Source organism: Rhamphochromis sp. 'chilingali' (genome assembly GCF_963969265.1).
Source record: "Rhamphochromis sp. 'chilingali' genome assembly, chromosome: 16".
Lineage (NCBI taxonomy): Eukaryota > Metazoa > Chordata > Actinopteri > Cichliformes > Cichlidae > Rhamphochromis > Rhamphochromis sp. 'chilingali'.
In genome coordinates this window covers 15,495,564-15,514,291 of record NC_137943.1, presented here as the reverse complement: position 1 = coordinate 15,514,291, position 18,728 = coordinate 15,495,564, and the positions used below count along the sequence as shown (strand labels likewise).

General features: G+C 41.1%; 1 protein-coding gene across 1 annotated transcript in view; it reads left to right on the top strand.

Annotated features, from left to right (window-relative positions):
• The first annotated feature begins 2,766 nt into the window (after positions 1-2,766).
• Positions 2,767-18,728, top strand: part of yeats2 (YEATS domain containing 2) — a 28,298-nt gene continuing 12,336 nt past the window's right edge. The window contains exons 1-18 of the mRNA XM_080861760.1: positions 2,767-2,959; positions 3,354-3,459; positions 3,581-3,678; positions 3,825-3,917; positions 4,601-4,834; positions 4,918-5,036; positions 6,456-6,617; positions 7,887-7,998; positions 9,491-9,535; positions 9,623-9,791; positions 10,019-10,261; positions 10,910-11,077; positions 12,015-12,106; positions 12,863-13,051; positions 13,160-13,385; positions 14,138-14,296; positions 15,303-15,430; positions 17,107-17,253. Coding sequence (XP_080717886.1) covers positions 3,360-3,459; positions 3,581-3,678; positions 3,825-3,917; positions 4,601-4,834; positions 4,918-5,036; positions 6,456-6,617; positions 7,887-7,998; positions 9,491-9,535; positions 9,623-9,791; positions 10,019-10,261; positions 10,910-11,077; positions 12,015-12,106; positions 12,863-13,051; positions 13,160-13,385; positions 14,138-14,296; positions 15,303-15,430; positions 17,107-17,253 — 2,484 coding nt within the window. The 5' untranslated portion in view covers positions 2,767-2,959; positions 3,354-3,359. The remainder of the gene's footprint in view (positions 2,960-3,353; positions 3,460-3,580; positions 3,679-3,824; positions 3,918-4,600; positions 4,835-4,917; positions 5,037-6,455; positions 6,618-7,886; positions 7,999-9,490; positions 9,536-9,622; positions 9,792-10,018; positions 10,262-10,909; positions 11,078-12,014; positions 12,107-12,862; positions 13,052-13,159; positions 13,386-14,137; positions 14,297-15,302; positions 15,431-17,106; positions 17,254-18,728) is intronic.

The window sequence follows — 18,728 nt, the reverse complement described above, 5'->3', positions numbered from 1 at the left end:
GCTCCTTGGTCTTCTCGGTGTTAAGCAGCAGGTTGTTTCTGTCGCACCACTCAGCCAGACGATCCACCTCCTCCCTGTAGGCGGCCTCATCGTTGTCACTGATGAGGCCAATCACCGTGGTGTCATCTGCAAACTTAATGATGGTGTTGGAACCATCAGCAGGTCTGCAGTCGTGGGTGAAGAGGGAGTAGAGGAAAGGGCTCATCACACAGCCTTGTGGTACACCGGTGTTCATTGTGATGGTAGATGAGCAGCGGTTATCCAGCCGGACATGTTGGGGGCGGTTGGTCAGGAAGTCCAGTAACCATTTGCAGATGAGGGAACTGATACCCAGGTCTGTCAGTTTCCTGATGAGTTGTGAGGGGTGGATTGTATTGAATGCTGAACTGAAGTCTATAAACAGCATTCTGGCGTAGGTGTTGTTGTTGTCCAGGTGTGAGAGGACAGAGTGCATTGCGATGGAGACTGCATCCTCTGTGCTCCTGTTCCGGCGGTATGCGAATTGGTGGGGGTCCAGGGTGGGGGGGAGACAGGATTTGAAGTGTGCTAGGACCAGTCGCTCTAAGCACTTAGTGATGATGGGGGTGAGTGCTACCGGGCGGTAATCATTGAGGCAAGATGGGTTGGAGTTTTTGGGTATCGGGACGATGGAGGTGGATTTGAAGCAGGCCGGTACCACAGCGTGGGCCAAGGACAGATTGAATATGTCTGTGAGCACTCCTGCAAGCTCCCCAGAACATGCTCTGAGAACACGCCCGGGGATGCCATCAGGGCCTGCAGCCTTGTGGACATTGATCCTGCTCAGCACCGCTCCTACATCGGTGGGGGAGAGAGTCATAGGTTGGTGGTCTGGCGTCACGTCTGCTTTGGTTGTGGTTGTGGGGTTCCCTCGCTCAAAACGAGCATAAAAGTTGTTGAGCTCGTTGAGGAAGGAGACATCAGAGGATGCGGGGGAGGGTTTGGTGGTCCTGTAGTCTGTGATGGTCTGGAGTCCTTGCCACATGCGTCGGGGGTTGGAGTTGGAGAAGTGTTCTTCTACCTTCTTTTTGTAATGGTGTTTGGCTTTTTTGATGCCCTTCTTTAGATTAGCCCTGGCTGTACTGTAGGCGTGTGCATCTCCTGACCTAAAGGCAGTGTTGCGGGCCTTCAGGAGGAGACGAACATCCCGGTTCATCCAAGGCTTCTGGTTGGGGTACATGGTGATCCGTTTCTGGGTGGTGACACTGTCTGTGGTTTTGGAGATGTAATCCAGTACAGATGAGGCGTACTGGTCCAGGTCTGTGTGGGTGAACATATTCCAGTCTGTGTTTTTAAATCTGTCCTGGAGCACTGCGTCTGTCCCCTCTGGCCACACTTTAATTGTCCTCACAGCAGGTTTCACACGTTGGATGAGTGGTGAATACCGAGGTGTGAGGTTTTTGGCTCTGGCAGCATGTTGTCACGTCAGTTATCCAGCTGAGTGGCAGCTAACATAAATTACTGAGGATGCCAACTCTGTGGTATAGTTGCAGGTCTGATCTGGTTTGAGTAAAATGCTTGGTTTAACTCCATGTACCAACGTGAGCAACACAGACCTACCTGAAAGTGAGACCATACGAAGGGATGAAGGGATACAACAATGAAGCTGGAACCGCTCACAGCCCACCTGCTCACCCACTGAGCTAAAGTGACACCCATATTAATTGAATGTTGACTGGAAAATACTGCAACTAGAGGCACATTTACACATTCACATGTGCACATCTCAAGGTCTCTCTTGGAAATGAGATTTTTAATCTCAATGAGATTTTTACCTGGATCAATAAAGGACTAATAAAAAAAATTCCAGGTCTCCAAAAAACCCCAATTTCAAAATACATTAAAAGCTGAAAGGTGTGTTTTGTACTGTTAATTAATGTACTTAGAATATGTAAATTGATGATCTGATGGGGGTTAATCTATAAATCATGACACTCCGCTGCCACATAACATAAGGTTAAAGTATCAGTATCGAGTATCATGTCGGTATTGACAATACTAGTGCTGTTTTTACTTGGTATCGGATCCACATAAAATTTAACAGGATGTTGTTTGATCTTCTTCTCTGCTTCATTAAAAGGAAATGTGTACGTGATAGGACAATTCATTGCAAGAGCACAGCAAAATAATGTTGTATAACCCTGACAAGGTTATCTGTTTAATTGCCTTTATGATCACATGTTTACTGTGGAACTGATGTCTGATGAAGTGTGAAGCTCCGCTAAAGCTAAATAAGATGAACTGATCCCCTTCTTGTCTGGTGTTATTTGCCTTCTAATTAGTGGCATGCAGCCTGACAGCAGTTACAAGCTTAAACATGTTAGACTAATAGTGCCTATGATAGTTCAAATATAGCTTGCTCATACAAAGGGTTACTCAACCCTGTAATGCAATACCTCCAAAGAGTTCCACTGAATCAGACACTAAAAAACAAAACAAAAAAAACTTCCTGCAATGATAACACTGGAGTAAAATCCCCATAAAGTTCTTTAGAATAGACCATGATGGCTAGTTGTAATGAGGTTTGACAGGGTGGCATGCATGCCATCTTCACCAACATCTTGTCAGAGTAGTTAGTTTACTAAGGGCTTGTAAGACGGGTTACGCTTTTGATCATGACAATAAAACATCCTTTCCAGGGAAGCAGTCTTCTGAAAGGTGACAATACCGATCATTCCACGCCTCGTTTTCAATCCATTTGGTAGAACAGCGGTCCCTTGTGGCTGTTTGGCTAAACTGCAAGGCTAACTATCCACTATTTAGTTAGCTTACTTGTAGAGCTCGAGATTTAGCAATTCCCTAAACACGAGTGTGGTCTGAATATACTAAAAACGCAACGGATATGCTCACGTTGAATTAAAAAAACACACGCCTTTCAAAGAAACGTTGCTCCACATCACAGAGTACTCCAGAAAATTTGCATTTTGTACAGCCTGAACCGGTATGTATGTACAACTGTGTGCTAACGTTAGCTAAATTAGCAAGGTTAGCGGTTGCTAACGTCAGAGTGCTGCTGGCTGTATGGACGATATGTATATGTTTATTTATGATAGCGGTGGTGAGACACACTAAAATGCGATGTGCATTCGTGCTAAATGAATCTTAGACAATCGGTCGACGCTTGAAATAGCGTGGTAGGCAGTGGACATCCTGCTAACCCATGTTGGCATACCTGTTTGGCTAATCAGTACTGAGGTTAGCTGTGGGCATTGCTGTCAATTATCTATAGCTTCCCTGCTATGCAGCTAATCCTGTGCTAAGTGCAGAGCAAATCATGTACATCAGAGCATATAAGTGATTAGCTACACGTTTTCTAATTATACCCTTCTTTACAGGAAGCCATGTCGGGAATTAAAAGGAAGATAGAGGGCAATGATCCCGACTATGAGGACGTTTCTCTGGTCCAAAACAGTAAGAGAAACAAGGCGGCTGAACATAGTGGTAAGTTCATGCTCTGAACCCTGAGCCAGTACACCTGCTTTGCTTGTTGTGGTCAAAATTAGCTATCAGCTTTGTCCTGGTCTTGGAGATAAGTTCATTCCCTATTCCCTATTTTATCCAGCTCGAGAAGCAACAGTTCAGAAGATTGAAACCATCATCAAGGAGCAATTTTCTTTGGAGATGAAGAACAAAGAGCATGAGATAGATGTGATAAGTCAGGTATCCGGTGATACTTTCTTTTAAATCTGTTTTACTCTACTTTACTTGTTACTGCATAAAAACTTAACATGGACAATAACTTACAGGTCTTCTTCACGTTTAAGTGTAATACACAGCATGCCGGCTAACTGTTCTTTGCTTTGCAGCGTCTTAATGAAGCCAGGAGGATGATGGACAAGCTCAGGGCATGCATAGTAGCTAATTACTATGCCAGTGCTGGACTGACAAAGCTCTCAGAGGTAAATTCCCATTCATTTGCACACAGAGTTGGATGATACAGCCTCAAAATTGTAGTGCAATAGTAGTAGTACACGGTAAGTCAAATGTAGGCACACAAGTAGCCTAGGTATTGTTTCCCCTGGGAAGTAAAAATATAAAATAACACTTTAACTGAACAATTGTTACACTTAACTATATAAATCTGAAAAATCTTTTCCACCTAAGATGTTGTTTCTTAGGTAGAGCTTTCTCCCCCCCCCTGTTTGCTCTTCCTGTCATCTGGAGTGCACCTCCTGTGTGAATCAGTGATGCTTGGTGGAGTCTTTTGTTGACATTTAGGTTGCACATCACCAGCTCTTAGTATCGCCTCCTGTGTAGCCTGGTTGTACTTTATGGTGTTTATTTGCCTCAAGTGGTGAAACACATTTGTGGCTTCCATCTTCAGCTGGAACAGTTTCCTTGCATATTTTGCAAAATATTGTCTTTTTGTTCAAGGTTGTTGAAGTAGCTCCATTTTTAGGTACTAAATTGGCTCCTGAACATATCCCGACTGGTCTCATTGTTACATGCACTATGGATTATAAACACAGGGCATAAAACTTTATAGTGGTGTTATTGCAGACGGTAATAGCCAGCTGTCTACTACTCTATGTGGTGGTACAATATAGAAACATTGACCTAAATTTTCTTCTATGTCCCATAGCATACCTCCAAGAGCGACCCTGCTGTGCTGAACCATCCAGCCATCCGACGCTTCCTGGAGTCTCCTTCCCGTTCTTCTTCCCCTCTCAACCAGGGCTCTGAGACTCCATCGTTGGTTCAATCAGAGTCCGAGTCTCTCTCACAGCAAGGAGATGGTGCTGAGAGGAATGGAGAAGGATCTTGGAGAGAGGACAGCAGCAGGCAGGAGCGCAGACCCGGACGCAACACAGGCAAAGTAAGTTCACCTGGCAGAAATTGTGGAGTTCTTGACTGTTTGATGATCGGTTAATAAAAGCATTGCCGTTGTTGTTGCCGTAGGACACATTCGGTGTACCATCGTCTGCAGGCGCAGAGCAGAGAGTGACCTACCACTCTACTGGGGACGATGCATCTAGACTTTATGTGAAGAAGACAATCGTAGTAGGAAATGTATCCAAGTACGTAACCAAATTAAAAAATGTCTGTCATTTCTTTGGTGACTAATTACATTGTAACACACTTTTCAGATTAGAACTCAGAATTGAAAAGAAAGTGTTGTTGAAATAGATACTCTTCACGTGGGAAGCCTGGTGTTTTGTCTTAGAATTTCAGAAACACACAATTTTGAGAATAAATGAAATGTAAAAATTTTTAATAAGAAAGTCACTTAAGCTTCGGGCAGGTATTATAGAAAAGGCTGCCTACCTGCATTCAGTGTTGTCTATTTTTTTATTTTTAATCAGTCTTGGAGGAAAACACAAACTGCGATGGACTTGCTTATAAACTACTGCATGTCTCTTATTTTGAAAGTTCAGTTATCATTCATATATCACTCAGTTATACCACAAATCGGCCATCTTGAACCGCAGCTGGTTTAGGGTTCATGTGCAGGATCAGAAATTAAGTAGAAAGAGAGCTGATTTTATTCATTATTGGCTAAACATTAGAAGAACTGTGGCAGTCGGGGTTGGTTTTTCTTATTTTATTTAGTCAGCTGAATTTTTCTCATGCATGATTGTGCACTGAAGAGATGAGCCACAAATCAGTTTTCCTGCAAGTGTGGTCTTGAAGAAGATTGAGAATACATTTTACCTAATTTATTTTGCCCCTGGGTGGACAGTTTTCCGTTCCTCAAGACTGCACAGGTAAAATTACACTCAGTTAATAATACGTTGGGATCCCACCTGCCATGATACTCATGAGCATGTTGACCCCAGACCCCATATAAATAGATACTCACTTTTTAATTGTACATTACGTAACGTTTTAGCTCTTATGGGTCAGACCACACCTGCTGTTGAACTTGGCCTTCATTTTCATGTTAGCCACACACCTGTAGAGTTTCGTGACTGCATTTTGTATAGTAATGAGGCTTTTATTTTGACAAATGGGTGCCTACCATTCGTCAAAGGTGAGGTTTTTTTTGTTCCAGCATGACAGACAGACTCGAGCGGAAAAGGGTGCCAGCGATACTCATCATCAATGAAGCGCATATTAAGTTTAGAAAACTTTGAGATATTTTTTTAGCACACTTAATATTTTAGTACAGGTTTATTAATCAGAAAGGATTTGATCAGATGAGATTTTAAGTTCCTCCAGGCTTCCAACCGGTGTTTGATTTAAGACGGAAACTTTATGACAGAAAATTATTAAAGCGGTGTTGAAATTAGTCATGTAGCACCTCCTTGTCTGTCTCCTCTTTCCAAATACTTTGTAAAGATTTAAAGAAAAAAACACCCCTTCATTTTCAGTCTCACTTTACCTTCCTGCTCTTCATCTTGGGTGGTGTTTAACTCTTCTGTAAACCATCTATGCATTACCTCAATCCAATGTTTTCACTACCTCTGAGATTTTTCTTCTTTGTTTATTATTCTCAGGTACATTCCACCTGATAAGCGGGAAGAGAATGACCAGTCTACTCATAAGTGGATGGTGTACGTCAGAGGCTCAAGGAGAGAACCTAGCATCGACCACTTTGTCAAGAAAGTTTGGTTTTTCCTGCATCCCAGCTACAAACCCAACGACCTCGTGGAAGTCAGGTTTGTGCCAGTTTTAATGAAATGTGTTTTCAAATGTTTTTTAAGCAGTCATGCAGTTTCATGTACTAATGTTGCAGAATAAAAGAAGTTAGAAAGAATTTAATTAAAGAGAAGAAGGAAGACAAAAAGAAAGATTTGTTCTTGCAGTGTTTCGTAGCTCTTAGATAAAATATTTACTTCTAACTTTGTCGTGATAAATAAGTCCTTTGATCCACCTTTTTCCAAGCATCACTTGCCAAAACTGCAAGAATTATACAAACAATATTACATAATAATTCTCAGCTCGGTGAAAATCCTTTAGATCAACTTTTAGCAAACACTGCCCCCTCGTGTAGGTTTGATGATGCAGCGCATTCAACCCCTATCAGTCTCATCGCTTTGTAGAAAATCAATATTTGTCTTACCAAGCAGTAATCACTTCAGCAAAATCTTACAGCTTTTAAGAAAATTAAAAGATGACAAATTTGTTATGCAGATTGTACACACATCATTAGGCAACGTCATTTGCTGCACAGCGAGTCAGCCAGAACTCAACGTCAACAAGACTAATAGCAGGCACACCTAAGTGGTCCAGACTTGCCTTAGCCTAAAGCAGTTAGGTGTATAGATGAGCATCACACACTTAATTTAGCAATCATTCACAAGCAACAGAGGTTAGGTAGCCTTGAAATATGCACTTCAAATGTCTAATTGTTGGCATTACCCTCTAAAAATGGCTCAGGATTTAAGGTTGCCTGCAGCTTCTGAATAAATGATCTCTCTCATCAGTCAGCAGTCCTTATCCTCAGCTGTAGCTTCCCAGCTGTTTGAACTGACAAAGTGCTCACGTTGCTGTTGCAGCAGCTCACAAGCTCCCCCCACGTAACTCAAACCTTCACTCCCAGTGAGCCCTACGCTGATGCTCTCTGCTGACTCCCAGCACAGCCTGACTGTAGATGAAGGGATGAAGTGAAGTGGAAAAAAACACCTGCTTCACTTATAGGTTGCGCTTGAATACACACATGATACGCAGGCACATGCACATGCCCTTGCAGTCAGATCAATGTCTGTTATGTTGGGATGAGAATGTCAAGCTTCAAAGGAGGAGAACATGTGAGTTTTTCAAGTCATTGATTTTTAGGAGATTCTTAACTCGGTCCAGGCTAGAAAACAGATTGGTTTTTAAATAAAGGCATAGTGATTCATCTTTACTATATATTTTTTTCATCCTGACTTATATTTGAATTTTAACAGTGTTGCATAAGGCAGTTCAAATGTGTCTGTTCTCAGTGAGCCTCCCTTTCATTTAACGCGCCGCGGTTGGGGTGAGTTTCCTGTGAGGATCCAGATCCATTTTAAAGACCCTCGCAACAAACGTATTGACATCATCCACCAGCTAAAGGTCAGAATACTTTACAGACCACATCATCATTCACTTTACTTTTCTCGTTAGATGAGGACTCTTTGTCTTTCCTTGTGCCAATTTTCAGAGCCTATTGTAGACAAGCCAGTGGGTCTGACTTCTACTGCTGAATTTCACATATGTGTAAAGTGTACAGGATTTAGGCAGGAAACTTAAAAGGATTACATACATTCACGTCAGTATTTTATTTTTTGACAAATACACAATATTTGCAGATTTTGCCTCTGGACACCACCACAGTGTATTTAAATTCAGTCAGTGTGTGATTGAAGTGCAGACTATCAGCTTTAACTCAAGGGGATTTCCAAAGATATTGCATTAGCAGTTTAGGAAATAGTCATTTTTGTCCACAGTCCCTCAAAAAGAGGAAGACTCTGAAAGAACTGGACAACTGACTGACAAGCAGCAGAAAGCAACAATAAAACAAACCAATCAGAAAGATGGCAAAAATTCCCAAATCTATAATTTAAAGGTGGTGAACTGATTTGCATGTTGACATCATTGTTACATGATAACAATATAACATAAGAAAGTAAAACTCTTGAGGAGGTAGGTGTATCATTTTCAGCATCTAAAATCAAGACATGCATGTAGGGTTTACAACAAGCTGAAAACCAGTTGTTATACTCAGGAAAAAGAAGTGCAGAGTAGACTCTGCACTGTTCTGTAAACAGTTCTGTGGATGAAATGAAAAATATGGAGAAGGAGAGCAACAACTCATGATCTGAAGCATACCAAATTACCTGCTGATAGAAGTAACAGGATGCATTCTGTGTGCAGGGCTGTGCTCTCTGCTCACATTCAGACAAATACTGCAGAACTCACCAGACAGCATTTTGCAGAGTAAATAGATAATGACCCAAAAGAGCAAGCAGCGCAAGTTTCTCAAGGCAAAGAAAACGTATTACTTTTAATGGCCAAGTTGGTCACTTGATCTCAACCCAACGATGCTTAATTTACAGTTATTAAATACAAAACTGAAGGCAGAGAGACCAACAAACAAGCAGCAGCTGAAGGTTTGTGCCGTAAAGGCCTTGGACTTCCTAAACAGTTCAATCAAGTCTTTTGATAAACCCCTTGAATACATCAATTAAAACGTTAACTGGGTCAACGGGTTTTATTTGCTGAGCTTCTACCAGTTTTATTAAATATTTTTTCATTTTAATAGCTGAGTGCTTCAGCAAGTTTTCTCCTGTTATGGCTTGCTTTTTTTGCCCCACTGAAAAGCACCTGTCTACTATCTTTTTTTCAGTCTGCATTACAATCACGTTCGCCTTTTTAAACTAAAGAACTTTCATTGCTTTTAGAAATGCATAGTGATATAGTCCAGTTTGATTTCAGAGTAATTAGATGTTGACATTTCTTAAACAAATAAGTAATCATGGTATATTGCACTAAAATGTGTTTATACAGTTCAGTAACTCTGCTGCATAACTTTGCTGTCTATATCCTTTCTTCTGTTTTCCTACAGCTCGACCGAACATACACTGGACTGCAGACGCTCGGGGTAGAAACAGTGAGTTAGAAATGTTCACTTTGTTTCTTGCTATGACTTTTTTTCCCTTCAGAGCTTCACTCTGACGTTGATTTATATTTGTTCCAGGTGGTTGATGTGGAGCTTCACAGGGATTCTCTTGGGGAAGACTACATCCCTCAGCCTTCTTCCTCCAAGGTGACTCACAGAGCAGCCAGCCCCACTTTGACTGCCTCTCTGGCCCAGACTTATGGACGCTGTAGTTCTCCTGTGTCACATGACTCCAGTGTAGACAAAGGTACACCAGCAGATTATTTTTGCACATTTAAAATAATAGGGATCATGTACCTGAGGGTGTGTATATACTGGACTGCTTAACAGAAAAGTAGGATTGTTTATTTTCTCTCCATAAAACTAAACCAGAATAAACCAGTTTTCAGTGGTTTCTTGGCCTTACAATCATTTTATGTCAGCTTATTATCAAAACCAGATGATGTTCAATAAAAATTGTTCTTCCATCTGCAGTTTTCATAAAGACAGAGTCGGGGAGGCCTGCAGGTGTTCATAGCGCAGGCCTTGCTGCTGGTGAACACACTCCAACACGGCCCAAGGCCGGTGACAGAGTCACTCTGGGTTCCCATGGCAACTCTGCCTTCCAGCCTATCACAGCAAGCTGCAAGATTGTTCCCCAAGGACAACCACCCAGTCCTGCTGAGTCTCCTGGGAAATCATTCCAACCAATCACAATGAGCTGTAAAATAGTTTCAGGTACGTGTCTCCACCCACTGTCCTTGTAAAATTGTCATATTGTTTCTAAAGAATCCAATTCATCATAAATAAGATGGTCTAAGTTTACACAATAAAGATGCCCTGTGATTATAACTTCTTTATTTCAGGTTTTGTTGAGGTGAAATTTGTAAATCACTAAGAAGTGTTGACAGCAAACGCCTCACTGACATTGAAGTTTGATGACATTATTTTTCCATTTGCTTGTAATTTCAACATATTGTTTCCCAGCACTGACACTGATTCTCAGCTTAGTGAAGTTGGTATGAATACATTCATTGTTAGGAAGATGCAGTACTGCTCAGTAGGGGTTGACAAAAGCTTCTTTTGTGTTCCCACAGGCGCATATTTCTTGCATTAGCCAAACAAAGTACATAAAAATAGAAAACCGCCATTATGTTTTAATTCAGATTTGGAAAACTGCTGATTATAGTTTCGAATGTCTGTAAAGGCAACTGTAAACAAAACACAGAGAATGGAAACAGTGGCAAAAAGGTCATGTGACATGAATTTTATCTTTCGATAACATATTTCAGAGCCCCTTTTAAAAATGAGAAAAAATAAGTTTCATAAAAAATTAAGTCCAAGAGAATTACTCATACAATAACTGCCCTACTTCCTCCCCCACAGGGTCACCCATCTCCACACCCAGCCACTCCCCGCTGCCCCGCACACCCACGACCTCCACCCCTGTCCATTGCAAGCAGAGCTCATCCTCTGTGCTCAACAATCCTTATATCATTGTTGACAAACCGGGCCAGGTTATCGGCATGGCTTCCTCATCCGCTGCCTCCACAGGTACACTTCTCTTACTCAGTGTTAAAGTGCTGCTTGAAATCGGAAGTGGACCTGGAGCAAAATTGAGAAGCGGTGTCTGAGCCGCCCACATGGGATATAAAAATGGCTGTGAAAAATCCGCTTTATAGCAGGACAGACGATGAACAGTGCCCTTCAGACTTCTCTGTTCTCTTTGTTTCTCTCTTTGCACTTTTTTCCCTCTTTAATCCCTTTAAAGTCTACTTTCTAACATTATGTATTCCCTCTTTGCTGTTTTCTTTCTCCCTACCTGCACTCCTAAATTATGACGTGTGGTGAGCCAGCAGGATGGTTGCTAAAGGAGAGGTTACCATGGTAACTGAGTCAATGTGTTTCATGGCCAGATTAGGGGGCTATTCGAGAAGACCCTGCACTCCAAACAGTTTTTTCCTCTCTATGTGATGTGTGTGTGTAAGTCCCCATAAAAAGATGAGTTTTATTGCCATCTGAGCATTTTGCGCATCATCAAGCAATCATCTTGCATGATGATAGTCATTGTGTTTACTTCCTCTCAGCACCAGCATCAGGTCATATTCCACTTAGGAGCTCTTTCCTGTAGATTGCTGTCTCACACCCACTCAGCCACTCCTACACTTCCTTCACAAATGCACTGCTCACCCAGATTCGGCAACAAGGTTAGAGTGTTCTTAAATTATGTTTTATCAAAGTGGATGAGATAGATGTGGGTGTTTTGGCTGATTCACCAGTCCTGCAGTAAAACAGATTTTAATGCAGTGAGTAAGGAACAAAACTCTGGTGGGGCTCAGCTCTGCGAGTCAGTCAACCCTGAGAGGAAACAGTCACCTGGCACCACAGTGGCCTCGATATCTCTCGAAAAGCTGACAGGAAGGGTGGTGAATCCTCACCCTCATCTGTGCTGTGACTTATTGTGTTTGTATGTTTGTTAATTATTCCACAGGAAGCCCATCCACTAAACAGTCTGCCACTCAGGGCACTCGCTCCCCAGCACCTAAAGTTCACACTGGCACCTTCCTGTCCTCAGGGATGAAGGTGAGTTGGTAGAGCCTTACTGGGTTACAACCTTAAACGTGACAAACATTATCCATTTTTACTGCCCTGTCCTCTAACTATGAAGACAGTCCTTGTATTATTTGTGTTTAAAGCAACATTAACAAAGCAGTGTGATATTAATAGTAAGCCAGGGTGCTATCTTCAGCAGCTGTGAGTGCCTTGGCAGCTATTTAAATAGGACATAGTTCTGAGGATGGGGGAGGGGGAGCTTTGCAGAGAGAATTGCACAGTTCTTTTTCACGCAAAATGTGTCATTAGCTTGCTTTAATGTCATCCTACTCGCACATGCTAATGATCCCTTTATTGTCCACAATGAGCGAAATATGATCTGGCCTAAAATTCCTGTTTTATCACATTGGAGCTCTGATTGGTTCAGATTCTTTAGTTTTCTCTGTTGTAAACTACAGACATCTGCTCTCACACTGAAAGGCACCCCAGATGAGGACATATGGGGAATATCAAAACATGGACCCGATGAATAAATGATGATGCTGATTTTACGAAATCTGTTTTAAGTAACATCTTTTCTTGCAGCACTGCAGCCTGCTGAAAAAAGAATAATCAGATCTTTCTTTACAGTCAGAGTGCATTGTATTAATCATTTATGTGATGTTTTCTTTTAACCAGACAATGTAATTGGTAACTGATATATAGCAGCTGCATTATGAACCCGCTGTGGTTTCAAAGCAGTGCGGAGTTGTGTTTCGAGTCCCTCTCTCCATGTTTCCCGTGCAGGTTATTATCAAGCAAGAGCCAGGGGAAGTTTCAACACAGCAACAGCCGATGGTTTCCACAGTAACCAGTCAGCAACAGCAAGCTAGCGCTACAGCAGGACACCAGTTTGTCGCAGTGAAGGGGGGTCACATGATCTCCATGTCGGCCCAGAAACAGACTGGTGGAGGGACAGGGGCCACTAGTAGCAAGGTCAGTTGTCACCCAGACAAACCTGCACAGACGCAAACCTGCAATGATAAGTACGTATGTGTGTGGCCACAGTCATTTAAAAAAAATAGTTTCTTCTCTTTCTTCTAGATGTTGGGTATTCCTGTTAGCTCAGGGCTTCAGTCTTCAGTCAAACAGGTTGCTATCAGCAGTGGACAAATTCTGGTTGCCAAGGGCAACCCTTCTGTCTCCAAGGTGATGAGTGGAAAGCAGGTTTTGGCTCAGGGAGTTGCTAAAGCCATCGTCAGTGGAGCCAGTGGCATTTCTGGACACCAGGGTACCAAGGCGGCTGGTGGTTCAGGTGGCAAGAGTGGAGGTCAGAGATTAAATACACTCGCACACACACATAAAAGAACAGTTTCATTTTATAGCAGCCCAAGTTGTTGTTACAATTTCAAATCCCATCCTGGCTGTTAGTAGAATTACATGATCTTTGATCCCCAATTTAAAACCACAGTATGAAATACCCCCCGAATGACAGAATGGTTGCCCCATGCACTCAAACACAACATTACATTACATCGTAACCTAGTTGATTTCTGTATAACAGTGCCTGCTGTATCAAAAACGAATGATGCTACAATAGTGAAAAGTATTGTCATGTTTTCACTGTGACAAGTTTGGTATTAAAGGATTCTGGTGACATGCCAACTCCATCCATTCATCCATTTTCTTAACTGCTTATTCAGTTCAGGGTCACTGGGGTGCTGCAGCCTTTCTCAGCTGTCATAGGGAGAAAGGGAGTTATTCAAGTTGGACAGGTCGGCAGTCTGTCACAGGGATAACACAGAGACACAGACAAGCATTCACACTCTGTTCTGCTCTGGGTTTAACTTTGACTCTGAGGTGGGGGAACACTTCAATGGGGTCATCAATGTTTGTTTGTTTTTTGTTTAGTTTTTTTTGGTTGTGTGTTTTTTCTTTTTCCTTTTTTTAATAGTTGAATTACATTTAGAAACAATGTGTCTCTACCCTATATTAATATCATCTTCTTTATTTAAAATGTTTGCAGTTTTAGAGCTGAGTGAGTAATCATTATTATTTCTTTTATTCTGTGTTTGTTCCTAGTGATGGCTACACTTCAGCTGCCAGCCAACAACTTAGCCAATCTGGCCAATTTGCCACCAGGTACCAAACTCTACCTGACCACCAACAGCAAGAACCCCTCGGGGAAAGGAAAGCTGCTCCTCATCCCACAGGGAGCAATCCTCCGGGCCTCCAGTGGAAGTGAGACATGTTGCGTCCTATATTATTAAATATATATAATAATAATAGTAAATAATATTTTTATACAGCCACTGTTTAAAAAACCCATATCAGTTTCCATTGACATGGTATTGCTCCTTTTGTGTCAGTGTTTTAGTCACATGCTTTTCTCAATCCTATTCATGTTTATTAAGACCAAGCAAAGGGTTTGTTTGTTTAAACTGCTTGTAGTCAATCTTTGTTGGATGTGTCACCATGTTTTAATAGAACTCTGTGACAGTGTATCTTTGTAGCAGCAAAATGGAAAATGCAGGTTAGCGTTGTCATGTTTTATATTGCAAGGACCTGCAAGATTATAGTGTATTTCATGAATTAATGTAGAATAATTATTCTAAGTTTAATATCCCAAAGTATAGCTTTACCACTTAAATATGGTTTCCAGGACAGTCTCTGTGGATTACAGTATGTGGGTATTTAATATGCAAGAAAACCTGCAACATGTGAAGCTGCACAACATTTTCTAGCAGGTGTATAATGTCATAAATTACTAGGTGTTAGAAATAGGCATTTGCCTGGAGCGGGTAGCTTACTCAACAGTGTTGATAGAAACTGAAAACAATGCTTGATTTTGTTGGCAGCTCAGTATTTGGGGTCAGCATCCCAGGCAAAAACCTTTCACTGCGACATTTTCATCCATGCCTCCAAGTTGTAGACATCTGTATTAAAAAATATTTTGGCTTCCAGCTCGTCATAAAGTTTGGAAAAAGAAATCCACTTCTGAAGTGACTCTACAACTTGAGGCATGTTAGTGCCAGTTACAGATATTGGCTGCTGCTGGACAGTGAGTCAGTTACAGTCATCTGTTTTTCTGCTTAAAGACATTTGGATTTTCACAGCAGTAAGCCAACATTGCACTGCCCTGCTCTGCTTCACAATCGTGCCTTTGCCCTTCTTTGAAATGGCAGCACTGATACTCTGGATTTTTCATATGAAATGAGACTGATCTATGTGGATTTCTGTAATTTAGGTCAGCAGTCCCAGAACAGCTCATCAGCGGTCTCTGGGGGCTCTCACAACTCCTCCTCCTCTTCCTCTTCAAGCAATCTACCTTCCAACCTCTCCTACACATCTTATATCCTTAAACAGACCCCACAGGTGGGTAGACCCACTTTTTCCTTTACTAACGACAAATGCAGTCACACACTGGCACAACATAATTTGTGGCTCTGTATGTATCTCATCTTTGCTTATTAGAGTGTTCATATTTGACTGACCTGTTCTTAATTAGTGTGTGTGTGTGTGTGTGTGTGTGTGTGTGTGTGTGTGTGTGTGTGTGTGTGTGTGTGTGTGTGTGTGTGTGTGTGTGTGTGCACGCGCAGAGGTTTCAAATTTCCACATAGACACTGGGTCCTGCTTTCCTAATAATGATCATTCTTCAAGAGCCATCTTTTTTTTCTGTAAAATTTCATGTCAGTCTCTCTTATGAGCCAAAGAGCCGGCGCACTCCCACATTCTAATTAGGACCTAGAGGATCAATTGACCTAGAGGGCTAATTGAATTTTCCGTAGCTATTATGTTATAAAAAATTAAAATGTAATGGAAGCATTGTACTGCTTAAAATAGTCATACTGTGCACATCATGTAACCTTGTACTGTATGTAATTTAAAGTCTAATATTGGTGATATATTAAGCCTGGCTGATCCTGTGTGGGTTTACTAGGCTGACCTGAAACCAGTTTTTATGGCCTTTGAATACAATAAGTCTGTAAGATTTTAGACAAAGACAAATTTTGTTTTTAGTAGTTACACCACTGTAGTGACTGATTTTGTGTGCCTGTTTGTATCCAGTAACTGAACACTTTGTTGGTTGAAATAGGTGACTGGCCTGTTTACTGAAGAATATCCCTGGTCTTTGCCTCGAGAAATTCTTGAGTTGCTTTTGCATTATGTTTTGCCGTATATGCATGAACTGTCAAAGAATTACAGCCGTTCACCACTAAAAAGGTGCTCAAAAGTAACTGGACTGACAGAATCAGCATCACGTTTACTGCAAAGTTTGTACACAAACAAGGAATTTCTCTTGGTGTCATGGTTCAAATACAGAGGTACAGAGAGAGAGGCTAACAGATAGTTTTATGGCCAGATGATGCCTAGTTAATGTCCTTAGTTATTTCATGATGAATTAAACATATAAAATTTGTGGAGTTGAGTCCAGGCAATGAAATTGTATTGGACTGTGTCAGAAAACACCTGAAAGAGCCCGCCTACTTCTGGGGGGAAAACTTGAGACCAATGTGAACCAGACTCATGGGTAGTAAGTCAAAAAATATAGGAATTTGCAAAACAGATGGCCGGTGCTCCACAGAGAAAATGGATAATGACCTAAAGAATACTGCAAAAGCAACCTAAGAGTATCTCAAGGCAACGAAGAATAAATATTTATTATTTATAGAACAAGCTTTTCAGTTATTTAATTTAAAACTAAAGGTAAAAAGATGGCTGCAGTAAATGTCCAGGTGTTCTAGACTTCTGACTGCAAAAAATGTCATCCAGTCATTGAAAACAAGCGTTACACTGGAACATATTTTAATTTTCAGCATTTGAATGTGGTGCACTTTGTATAAAAATGCCTGTAAATCCTAAACAGTTAAAGCGGGACTTTTAAGCTCCTTGAATTAAAGCTGATAATCTGTACAGTCACACACTGATTTAAAATCCACAGTGCTGGCGTACAGAGGCAAAATTAAACAAAAATCATTGTCCAAAAACTCTTGGACCTGACTGTGTGTCATTAGAGCTGCACTTTAGTCATTCTTGTTCTGTTTTCTCAGGGTACGTTTCTGGTCGGTCAGCCCGCACAAGGTTCGGGGAAGCAGGGGAGTTCCGGTTCGGCAGGTCATGCTGCATCATCTCCTGCAACTGCTAGCCAGCAGGCTATTAGAGTGACAGCTGGACAGAAGGCAGCCATCTTGGCTCAGGTCAGTGTGGAGAGTTTACTGTAAGCTGTTCAGTGTGTAACACAAATGCTGCTGTAGTTACTACTGCTTCTGTGTTTCTTAGTTGTTTCTTTGACAGTCTGATTTCGACACAGGCTTGTCTTTTGGGTCTTCCAGTTCTGTGATAGTAGGACTCGTGTGGGGTTTGCCAGCTCTTTTGTTCCTGCTCTGCAGTCATTTTCCTCTTTAATATTCTTAATGAAATATTCATTCTTCTTCTCTTCTTTATTTTTATGCATTGCTGTATGTTACTTCACTGATTGCCTCCCTCATTTGACCACTAAATTATGACCGTCCTGCCAAATCTCAGATTTTGTGGTGGAAATGCTTTTGTATTTTCTTTGACAATGAAATATCTTCAGAGGTCTTTTCTTTTTCATTTGGAAGTATATGGATTAGTGTTGTGCTGGGAATATAATTTCATAACACAGTTCACGATCTGTCATCCACACACTGAAAGTTGTATTTTGCACATTGTTAGAGGGGCATGCTCATTTCACGATAGTGTATTAGAGAAGTATAATTGTTACTAGAAATGTCACTGCATACTCAGCGTTTAAACAATGCTGCCCTTGCAACAGAAATATGGCCCACTCAGCTAAATTTCTTTTTCAGTTTTATAAATGTACAACACCATGTAATTGTAGTTATCAAGCAAGGTGTTATCCAGCAGGACTGCAGTAGTTCTATAAAATAGACGGTTATATGAAGCCTGTGTCAGAATAAACTGGCATAACAGGACTCGGCCAGAGGATAACCACATCTTTGTACAGGATAAGAAGGCTGTTGTTGCTAGCTCTGCTAACATTAGCCACACTCCACAAACGAATTTGACCACCTAAGTAACGTTATACAGGCTGCAAGCTATGTGCGGATCATGTCTCTCCACGTATTACTTCAGCATTACATTAGTCTAATTTGTGCTAGACTCAGTTTAAGTCGTTGCATCGCCTTAATTCTCCAAAGTAAATCTTTCTAAACTGTCTAAAGATGTAAAACCAACGTGTGATAGATGCACACTGGCCCCGGGCTCATGGCACATTCTTACTGGCAATAAAATTTGCAGTTTTATTGGAGTTTAATCTTTAAAACACTGTCAGACAATTTTTGAAATGACCATTCAACCAGATCTATTTGTTACCATATTTAGTCTTGTGTGAGAGCGTTAGGCTCAAAATAACAACTTATGTAACATTGTTGTCAGCTGTACTATTTACTATTTTTTTATTGTTTGGACTAGAGTTAAACTATTTTATCCACGTGCCAGTTTGTTTTAATGTGACGTCTTTTTTAAAATCTGTGTCTGTGTTGGCTGTGTTTTGAAAATTGATATTTATTTAAATTATATTTTATATTTTTGAAAATTAATTAAATGAAAATGTTATCAAGCTTTTTACAATTTTCTTAAATACCAACAGGGACCATCTGTACAGATCGTGTCGCCCTCTTTAATCAAT